The sequence below is a fragment of the Pecten maximus genome, chromosome 16, assembly GCF_902652985.1.
Source record: "Pecten maximus chromosome 16, xPecMax1.1, whole genome shotgun sequence".
NCBI classification, from domain to species: Eukaryota; Metazoa; Mollusca; class Bivalvia; order Pectinida; family Pectinidae; genus Pecten; species Pecten maximus.
Genome location: NC_047030.1, coordinates 10,969,141 through 10,980,289, shown reverse-complemented (window position 1 = coordinate 10,980,289; position 11,149 = coordinate 10,969,141). Strand labels below are relative to the sequence as shown.

At 35.7% G+C, this 11,149-nt stretch overlaps 1 protein-coding gene across 2 annotated transcripts in view; it reads left to right on the top strand.

Moving 5' to 3' along the window:
• The first annotated feature begins 1,812 nt into the window (after positions 1-1,812).
• LOC117344994 (dynamin-like 120 kDa protein, mitochondrial) overlaps positions 1,813-11,149 on the top strand; it is a 32,389-nt gene continuing 23,052 nt past the window's right edge. Inside the window, exons 1-5 of one of the 2 annotated variants that reach the window (XM_033907904.1) lie at positions 1,813-1,933; positions 2,228-2,324; positions 5,819-5,872; positions 7,612-7,687; positions 8,733-8,789. In XM_033907904.1, coding sequence (XP_033763795.1) covers positions 7,649-7,687; positions 8,733-8,789 — 96 coding nt within the window. In that variant the 5' untranslated portion in view covers positions 1,813-1,933; positions 2,228-2,324; positions 5,819-5,872; positions 7,612-7,648. Of the gene's footprint in view, positions 1,934-2,227; positions 2,325-5,818; positions 5,873-7,611; positions 7,688-8,732; positions 8,790-11,149 lie in introns of those variants that run through there. The other variant, XM_033907905.1, reaches the window with a different exon arrangement.

The following is an 11,149-nucleotide window of genomic DNA, read 5'->3' as shown; positions in this document are numbered from 1 at the left end:
GTAGCTGACCGACATACATAACATATGGCACCGCTGTGTGCTGCACGTTATAACAAGATGCATGGTCTTTTATTTTATACAATCAATTAAACACACTCTGTGTTGAATTTCATTAGAGAGATGGTATTAGTTGACAAGCAGTTTGATAATTATTCCTCACAATGCAATGACAATTAGGATATAGCTGGGGAAAAAATCTGAAAATAATAACATAACACAAAAAAGGTAACAAAATTTAGTAGTTCTTATTGAAATGTAACAGGGTTTATAAATATAATGAACACATGAATATGTTAAATGAATATTTATGTGATACGTACTTATTACATCAGCTTTTTATAAATTGGTTCAAAGTGCATTTTATGATTATGATTCTTAATTTTTTTGAGATTTTAAGATTTTTTTGTTTGAAATCCGTGTTATGATATTTCATTTTATGTTACATTGAAAGAAATATGGATCTACCTTTTTCTGGTTGCATATCTACTGAACGTAAAATACACAAAGAAAATGGCGACTTAATTGCAACCTTGCACTTGCCAGATGCCTGTAAGATAAACATATATATGGATGTTTACGCATTATATTATATATAAGTAAACAATTATGGCAGATGTAAGTATTGCTAGATTCATCATTTGATGGAATTGGTAATATAATGATGATTCCAGTATCATCTGACCATGCATCATGTCTACATGTACACCATGGTTGAAAAGGCGTCACTTGTGTTGTCGAGTGAACAAACACCTCTCTCCCCTAATATAATCGCTGCCTAAGACTAACTCCTCTGATTACTGTCCATTGTAACAGGTATATATCAGGTATAGGGGTAGTTACTGTCGGACTGACGGGTATCTACGATATATAGTGGCTTCCCAAGCTGATATATACTGTAGGGAGACTTCCTGTGTGTGCCCACATGCTTAAATCGGTATATAACTGAAGACTTATTTCCCGTAGATTCAGATGAGATATTAATTATCTGCCATAAATGCACAGCACCTTGTTTGATCAATTATTTCTACTTTTTCAGTCCATTGTGTGAGGTGTGTCTGAAAAAAGCTGCAGAGAAATCAATACATGATGGAAGCGTCACTAGTGCTCAGCGAAGCATGGCTGTTATACCACGGTATTACACTGTTGGTCAGCAACCACAGCAGCAACAGCCAAGAAGACAACTACAACCACATATTTTGAATATTTCTAGATACCCGTTGATTGGGTTAACAATAAGAGAATTACACACGAGGATTCCACCTTCGGGGAGTGTAAATTTTCTAATTCCTAGTCCTTGGTTAGCTCAAATTGGAGCAGGATCTAGTACTCGCAGTGCTGGAACTGTGGCACGAGTCATCACCAGTGTGGGGAGATTCCTCAAAGTCCGATATATAATGCTGGTTGGTGCTGTAGGAGGAGGCGTCATAGCTAGTCAGGTAACACAAGGAATCAGGATTGGAGTTTTTTAATGTGATAAAGAAGTGCAAATGTCATGTATATAGAAAACAACAATAAACAATGTATAATTAATGTCTATAGAAAATAATCATTAGCAATATACAGAAAGCAAAAAATAAGTTATTAAAGTACAAATTGTCAGTTAGGTAGTTTTACATGCAAATGCTAGAATTATGCTTGCATGGATGATATACCATAAAAAATAATTGAATAAAATTGTGTTAAATTTATATATTTAATGTATTTGCTGTTAGAATTATGTAATACAATATACTATAATACAGATATTGCTTTAACAATAACCTATAATTACATTTGTATCATAATTTCTCCTGTATTTCAGAAAATGGATGCTTTGAAAGAAATGTTTCCTGATCTGTCATGGACAAAAAAATATTTTCCTAATTCTGAGCAGATGGACAATTTTATGCAGTCTATAAAAGATAAGAGGAAATCTCTCTCTCTTCCAGAAAAGGTAAACAGAAACTCTCTTCCAGAAAAAAATTGAACAGTAAAATTTCTCTACTAAAAGGGTGAAATTTCTCTCTTCCAGAAAAAATATTATCTCTCTCTCCCAGAAAGGTAAAATCTCTTTCTTCCAAAAAAGGTTTTTTTTTTCAACATGTCCCAAGTTTGACACATACATGTAAATTAAATGTTTTTGGAAAATGTTGTTATCTCAAATATTTTAATGTTCGAAATTTATAAAGAAAAAAAAAATTTAAGACTTTTCTTTGCAAAGAGCAAAATGTTTCTCCTTTTCAATTAGGGATGGATGAAAAACAAAGTTGAAAACATGAAGAAGAAGCAAGAAGAATGGCTCAGTAAGAAGACCAAAATGGATCTCTCTTCTGTTCTTACTGAGGGCAAGTATTTATCCTTTGTTGACTTGTCATTGGATGAAGTATACTTCTACCTAAGAATTGTGATGGATGAATAAGCAAACTAAGAAAAAGTTGTCCTTGAATATCTGAGTTTCCATAAAATTTTCATTTGAAGTCCCTAAAAGTATAATGAAATTACTTTCAATGTTGTTTATAATGTCCATAATATATATATCAGCTTCAGATTGTTATTAAACTTATCTTCAAAATCTGAAGGTTTCTGCCTCAGCATAAATATATATTTTTTACACCCCTGTTTGAAATATCCATTGTGACAAAATTGAAGGCTTGTCACCTTTTGTGTATTTTCATAAAAGCTAGTCTAATTATTTATGTCCAGTTTAAAGATGATTAGACTAGTCACAGTTTAACAACAGTTTTAAATTCCTGATAAAATGATTTCTTAATCCAGTAAAACTAACTTGGTAAAATGTTACAAAACTGTAGTAGAACTCTTCAGTCTCTTCAAGGCATCCAGTTGACCCTTGATTTTTAGCAATTTCAGAAATCAAATCACAATTTCTCAGAAATTTGAAGGGTCAAAACATAGTCAAGTAGACAGGTCCCTTCAAACCTGAGAGTGAAATGTTATTTTCGGGAGTTGAAACACACTCTCAAGGGTCAAATGCATGGATGTCCTGTTTTTGCTACCTGTTTTAAGTAATCTACACTCACAGGTTTTTAAGTAAAGGAGAAATGAGATTTTCACTAATCAAGTGATATAAGCTAATCACCTTTTTGATCAACTGGGCCCTGTTAAGCATTCAGAACCTTCAGTTTTGTCGTGACACAAGCTTAGGAAAGATAACATACATGGATATTGGAACTTGGATTTTGAAGATAGCTTTCACTTTTCATCATCACATTTATAATTAATACTAAAACCTTAACTTGCAGAAACTCTGATAGATCAAGGTTTGTTTTAAAGATTTCCAACATACTTTGATATTGTACTAGTACTGTTAGATTACCTAATATCTAGTCAGGAACTTTTTTTAGAATTATGAAATATACATTATATTTATATGTATTTGGTGAAATATTCTTTCTCCATGTATGGATACTATAATGTAGTCACATACATATACATACAGATCTGTTTGAAAATGGTCGTAATGATCACATTTTTAACCCACCATCATCAGATGGTGGGCTATTCAAATCGTCCTGCGACCGTGGTCCGTGGTTAGTCCGCCCCTCCGTCCCTCCGTAAACAATTCTTGTTATCGCTATTTTTCAGAAAGTAGTGAAGGGATCTTTCTCAAATTTCATATGTAGGTTCCCCTTGGTGCCTAGTTATGCATATTGCATTTTGAGACCTATCGAAAAACAACATGGCTGATAGGCAGCCATCTTGGATTTTGACAATTGAGGTTTGTTATCACTATTTCTCAGAAAGTACTGAAGGGATTTTTCTGAAATTTCATAATGTAGATTGGCCCTTGGTCCCTAGTTATGCATACTGCATTTTGGGACAAGTCGGAAAACAACATGGCTGACAGGCAGCCATCTTGGATTTTGACAATTGAAGTTTGTTATCGCTATTTCTCAGAAAATACTGAAGGGATCTTTCTCAAATTTCATATGTACGTTGCCCTTGGTCCCTAGTTATGCATATTGCATTTTGGGACCAGTCAGAAAACAACATTGCCAACAGACAGTCATTATCCCTAAATCTCAATTTTCATATATAGGTTCCCCTTTTTTGAAAAGCACTGGAGGGATGTTTCTCAATTCACACAGATTAGTAGGAGGAAGGGAAAAATAGAGAGAAGATCAATCTGACATGGAACCTATAAGGATCATTCAATGGTGGGCGCCAAGATCCCTCTGGGATCTCTTGTTCAAAATGGCACTGTATGTTAGTTTGCTTCCTTGTGAAAACTAAGTGATACGTTTCTAATCTACAAAAGTGACTAATTTTCACAAAACTGAATATGCTGATAGAATATACTAGGTAATCTAGAGTATCACATTAGCAATTTGACTTATCTTTTCTGAAAGGAAAAAGAAATGCAATTAGACTTTGCCTGGTTTACTTTTGGAAATAAAAAGATGTAATGGAGTAATTGAAAGATAGGGAACCAGTCTGTTGTCTGAAAATTTCATTCATGTATGATTAGTGCCCTCATTAGGTTGATCCCATGTATAACATCATTTTATTTCCCATAAATTGGATAATGTCTGAATGCATTGTCTTTTCCTTTTAGTATATTCACTCGGTATTCTTTTTTTTTTTAAGTTGCAATGAAAATTGATTTATATGGTGTAATTTGTCCTTGGTTTTGTATTACATCCACTTTGTATCTTTCGCTTTCTATAAAGTGAAGGACCAAGCTGTTTATGTTTGGGTTTAGCACATATATATGATGCATGCTGTATATAACAGTCACGTATACGTAGTCTACACAACCTTACTTTTAATGAGATGAACATCCTGTAACAGTTGAACTATATAGGGACATGTTTTTAATTGTAGACTGGCATTTGTACCCATAGAAGGTTCAAACTTCTACTTTTGGTGTGTGTCATGATCAGCACTTTACAGAAACTGGCCTTTATTTTGTTCCCTCTTGTGCAGATGTATTGCTTATAATTTAATTAATAGAATTTGATGTATATTTGCTTAATTTTAATATTTTCATTTACAGTAATTGTACCTCATATTTTATATTACAGTACATCATTGTGATCACATTAAGAATTTTATTTCATAAGGTCTGAAGTGATTATCTTTTTTTTTGTTATGTCATTATTATTCCATAAAATTCAATGCAATTTACCTTCCAGACTGAATTAACAACAGTATTCATTAGGAAATAAAGATCGATATAAGATAATTAAAGGGGCATTCCTTCGTTTGAATAAAGTTAAGGTTGTCAAAATTAAACTTACCTGGACAATATGTATTTTTTCCAAGTAGTAAAAGTTATTATCTTTACATTGATAAGACAGTTTTACTCTCAAGATAAGTTCTTGGAGTATCAAGCCCTAAAAGTTCTTAATTCGATCCCAAGTAGACATACAGTACTGGTATACAATACGCCTTATTCCTTTACCTTTTTGTGTTTCCAGTAATTACATGTAGGCATAAACACTCATATTACTAGCATTCGGACATTGAAATTGTGCATGTTTCTGATGTGCGAATCAAGGAATGTCCCTTTAATGAACAATTTCATACCTACTTGAATGGCCAACTGTTGTTATTTTAACTTCCACTCAAAACCAGTATATGTAACTTCGATCTTTAAACAACTTCATGTGCACCCTACTACCATGGGTTCTCATGACTGATTTGTATGTATTCAAGAATTGGATTTATAAAGTTTATGAAGCATTCAGATTCCAGTTGTCAAATGATCATGTGACGAGACTATTGTTAGGTATCGTGTATTCTGTTTGGTCACATTCTGTTGTATCGCCAGCTTATACCTATCCACCAAGTGTCATTGTGTCCTTTTGTCCTTTGTCAGGTATACCACAAATGCAAACAGGTGCTTTCCACCTAATGGACTCGCCAGTGCCAGGTGTGTAGACTTATATGTGGTGACGTTTTCCTCCCATACTTTTCTATAAAACATCATCATTCCAAAATGGTTTCAAACCTATCAATTAGGATTTAATTTAAAAACGAACACAACAAAGATTATGAAATTGTCTTTAATTATGAAATTAAGGACTGGTTCTTTGTTTTGAATATCAGTTAAACATTCATGCTTATAATGGTAATGTATGTAGTTTCCATGATTTATTACCGTATTTATCCTCAAATAGCCCCCTCCAGATCCCCAAGTGTAAAAGTTTATCATTGAAGCCTAGGGAGGGTTAACTTTATAAATAATTTTGAGAAATGTTTTTATCTTGTTATTGTGATAAATTAGGATGATTCTGCAAAAGTGAAGAAAGGACTTATTTTGGCCTGGGGCTTATTTGCAGATAAATACAGTACTCAAGTCATTGTGTTAAGTAGATTAAAAGTCCTGTAATATATAGTCTTTGTCAACCATGAACCAATGTTATGACCCTAGATGAGTGAGTTATTTAATTTGGGAATGCTCACTTGGCGGATAGCGTAACATTAGATGTGGAAGCATCTTTTTGTTGTCAGTGCCCTGTGCTTCATCTGTCATTGGTGGTGTCAGCAAAACATCTTGCACAATATCAATCAAAATCAGTTACAACTGTATTTATAAATTACATTCAGTTTCAGTAGCAAAATATTATGCACTTTTTCATCTTCATTCAAAATGCTACATTTATAACATTATATCAATGTTATCATATGCTTAATGACATCACAAGAAGTTCTCCATGCATAACACTACCTTGGTAATACATCATTGTAATGATGAATACACATTCATTTTAATTCTGTAGCTGAATACATATTTGATTGTCATGTAAAATTTCTAGATAATTTTCATGATTTAATTTGATTTTTTTTTACACACTAATTACCTTACATTTAGTTTTAACTCCTGAAAATATTTGATAAACATAATTTACTTTGTAGCATAAATCTATGCATGGTTTCCCATTGGCTTTATTCTATAGCTTATGCATTGATCAGGAAAGCTGAGTATTTTTTAATTCTAAATTTTCCTATTGACAATCGAGAATTCTTATGGCCCTTCCCATCCCCCAATAACACGTTCTGAATAAACCAGTAAACCAGCAGATTTATAATAAATAATGACCACATGTTGTGTTTGTTGGCATTTTGATACTCCAGCAATATAAGTGTGTAGTAGGCAATTTTTGCAAAACCAACTTGGAAATACTGATGATTTTTTACTGTCTAAGTGTCTGTAATGCCATTTTACAAGATCTGGATCCAGTCTAATTAAAGTATCAGGGGCTGCGACATCTCAGTAAGTTAGAGGGCCAGCTGCATAATGTACCTCAGGTGAAGGTCTGAGGTGCGTGCATCAACGCTTACTACCTGTACTGGTTTGTGTTTGTCAGGAAGTTGAGAAAGGGACCAGTCTGTGCTGTAGTGGTTTTGTCCTTGGGCAAGACACTTTACTCTAATTGCTCTAGATGACATGCTTAAGCCTCCTGTAATGTTGTTCAGTGAGGTAGTCACCAACTACTACAAGGAAATCATGCCTTAAAATAAGCCTGGCTGTTCACCAGGTATTAAATCCAACAAACAAAGTACCAACAGAAAATATTCAGTTATTTTTTACCCAATGAAAAAATTGAATGATAAATATTGTTTCTGTTGGAAGTTAGATTTTAGCTAATAGTGACATGTTTATTTCAGATTCGTCCACTAAGAAGGAGTCCTACCTTTGCTTGGAATGAGTGATAAAAGTGGTGGTGTAGATGACAAGAAACAGGTATGTCTACTTTGTGTATGTTGACAGTTGTACTAGACATATTTTAGTTGTATTTTTAACGATTACATGTATATTATGAGCGACAATTCATAGATATTTATAAAAAGTTCAGATTATTACCTGGGTATTATAAAAAAATCTTGAAAAGAATATTTAATTAATTTCTGTTTTAGATTTGTTCTTAGTTCTGAATTTTTATATGCCCATCAAGATTTGACAGGGATATTTTAGTATAACATTGTCCATCTGCGTATATATTGTTAACTTTTGTTTGTCAGGGTATTGTTTCACAAAGCTTCATAACTTACGAATGTTCATAAATATTTACGAAAAAGTTACACAAAATTTATGAAGTGTGTAAGTGCTTTTCACAAAGGTGTTCATCACTTTTTTCTTATCTTACGTCAAAATGGACCGTTCTCCCGGTAAAATTATACCACTCTCTTGACTCTAACTTGGAGGTAAAAAAGGACGACACCTTAATTTGAAGTGAAAATTGTGCGCCGCTCCTATTCTCGAGTCCCTTACTAAGACTATGAACTTCATTTTGTTCTTTCAAAACAACCATATTATTGAGAGAAAATCAAATTTTCTGTAAAATTCCAATATCATATTGTACTGGTATAAATGCTCACAAGTAACCTAAACTATTGAAACAAATTTAACAATATAATTATAAAATAGGACTGCCTCTGGTATAAATGCTCACAAGTAACCTAAACCATTGAAACAAATAGTATAATAGGACTGCCTCTGGTATAAATGCTGACAAGTAACCTAAACCATTGAAACAAACAGTATAATAGGATTGCCTCTGATATAAATGCTCACAAGTAACCTAAACCATTGGAAAAAACATTTTCAAGTATAATTATGGAGCATTAAAGAAACTTTTGAGTAAAATGTAATTGGGAAATATGTACAGTGGACTGTTGTTCATCAGGACATCTTCATTCTTATCCAAACTCATGTAGATTGCTAGGTTTTGTTAAATTTTCAATATCTGATTAGAATATTCATGATAATGTAGTATTATTTATTCCAGACTAAGGACCAACAGAAAAGACTAGAGGAAACTCGAGACGAGATGATCCAGATACAGGTAAGAATTTTAAAAATGAGATGTTTTTAGCTCACCTGGACCGAAGGTCCGGTGAGCTTATGTCATGGCGCAGCGTCCGTCGTCCGTCCGTCCGTCGTCCGTACGTCGTCCGTCAACATTTGCTTCAAATCGCTACTAGTCAAAAAGTTCTTATTGGATTTTGATCAAATTTGGCCAGAAACATCCTTGGCAGAAGGGGAACAGATTTTGCATAAATGGTGACTCTGACCCCCGAGGGGCCAAAGGGGCGGGGCCCAATAGGGGAAATAGAGGTAATTCCTTTAAATCGCTACTAGTCATTAAGTTATGAATGGATTTGAACCCAATTTGGTCTGAAACATCCTTGGGGAAAGGGGAACAGATTTTGCATAAATGGTGACTCTGACCCCCGAGGGGCCAAAGGGGCTGGGCCCAATAGGGGAAATAGAGGTAATTCCTTCAAATCGCTACTAGTCATTAAGTTATGAATGGATTTGAACCCAATTTGGTCTGAAACATCCATGGGGGAAGGGGAATAGATTTTGCATAAATGGGGACTCTGACCCCCGAGGGGCCAAAGGGGCGGGGCCTAATAGGGGAAATAGAGGTAATTCCTTTGAATCGCTACTAGTCATAAAGTTATGAATGGATTTGAACCAAATTTAGTCAGAAACATCCTTGGAGGAAGGGGAACAGATTTTGCATAAATGGTGACTCTGACCCCCGAGGGGCCAAAGGGGCGGGGCCAAATAGGGGAAAAAGAGGTAATTCGTTAAATCGCTATTTGTCATAAAGTTATGAATGGATTTAAACCCAATTTGGTCTGAAACATCCTTGGGGGAAGGGGAACAGATTTTGCATAAATGGTGACTCTGACCCCCGAGGGGCCAAAGGGGCGGGGCCCAATAGGGGAAATAGAGGTAATTCCTTTGAATCGCTACTAGTCATGAAGTTATGAATGGATTTGAACCCAATTTGGCCAGAAACATCCTTGGGGGAAGGGGAACAGATTTTGCATAAATGGTGACTCTGACCCCCGAGGGGCCAAAGGAGCGGGGCCCAATATGGGAAATAGAGGTAATTCCTTTAAATCGCTACTTAGTCATAAGTTATGAATGGATTTGAACCCAATTTGGTCATGAAACATCCTTGGGGGAAGGGGAACAGATTTTGCATAAATGGTGACTCTGACCCCCGAGGGGCCAAAGGGGCGGGGCCCAATATGGGAAATAGGAGGTAATTCATTTGAATCGCTACTAGTCATTAAGTTATGAATGGATTTGAACCCAATTTGGTCCAGAAACATCCTTGGGGGAAGGGGAACAGATTTTGCATAAATGGTGACTCTGACCCCCGAGGGGCCAAAGGAGCGGGGCCCAATATGGGAAATAGAGGTAATTCCTTTAAATCGCTACTAGTCATTAAGTTATGAATGGATTTGAACCCAATTTGGTCAGAAACATCCTTGGGGGAAGTGGAACAGATTTTGCATAAATGGTGGCTCTGACCCCCGAGGGGCCAAAGGGGCGGGGCCCAATATGGGAAATGGAGGTAATTCATTTAAATCGCTACTAGTTATTAAGTTATGAATGGATTTGAACCCAATTTGGTCATGAAACATCCTTGGGGGAAGGGGAACATATTTTGCATAAATGGTGGACTCTGACCCCCGAGGGGCCAAAGGGGATGGGCCCAATAGGGGAAATAGGAGGTAATTCATTCAAATCGCTACTAGTTATAATTAAGTTATGAATGGATTTGAACCCAATTTGGTCAGAAACATCCATTGGGGGAAGGGGAACTAGATTTTGCATAAATGGTGACTCTGACCCCCGAGGGGCCAAAGGGGCGGGGCCCTAATAGGGGAAATAGAGGTAATTCCTTTGAATCGCTACTAGTCATAAAGTTATGAATGGATTTGAACCCAATTTAGGTCATGAAACATCCTTGGGGTAAGGGGAACAGATTTTGCATAAATAGGTGACTCTGACCCCCGAGGGGCCAAAGGGGCGGGGCCCAATAGGGGAAATAGAGGTAATTCGTTTAAATCGCTACTAGTCATAAAGTTATGAATGGATTTATCCCAATTTGGTCAGAAACATCCTGGCAGAAGGGGAACAGATTTTGCATAAATGGTGGCTCTGACCCCAAAGGGGCCAAAGGGGCGGGGCCCAATACAGGAAATAGAGGTAATTCCTTTGAATCGCTACTTGTCATAAAGTTATGAATGGATTTGAACCCAATTTGGTCTGAAACATCCTTGGGGGAAGGGGAACATATTTTGCATAAATGGTGGCTCTGACCCCCGAGGGGCCAAAGGGATGGGGCCCAATATGGGAAATGGAGGTAATTCATTTAAATCGCTACTAGTTATTAATTAA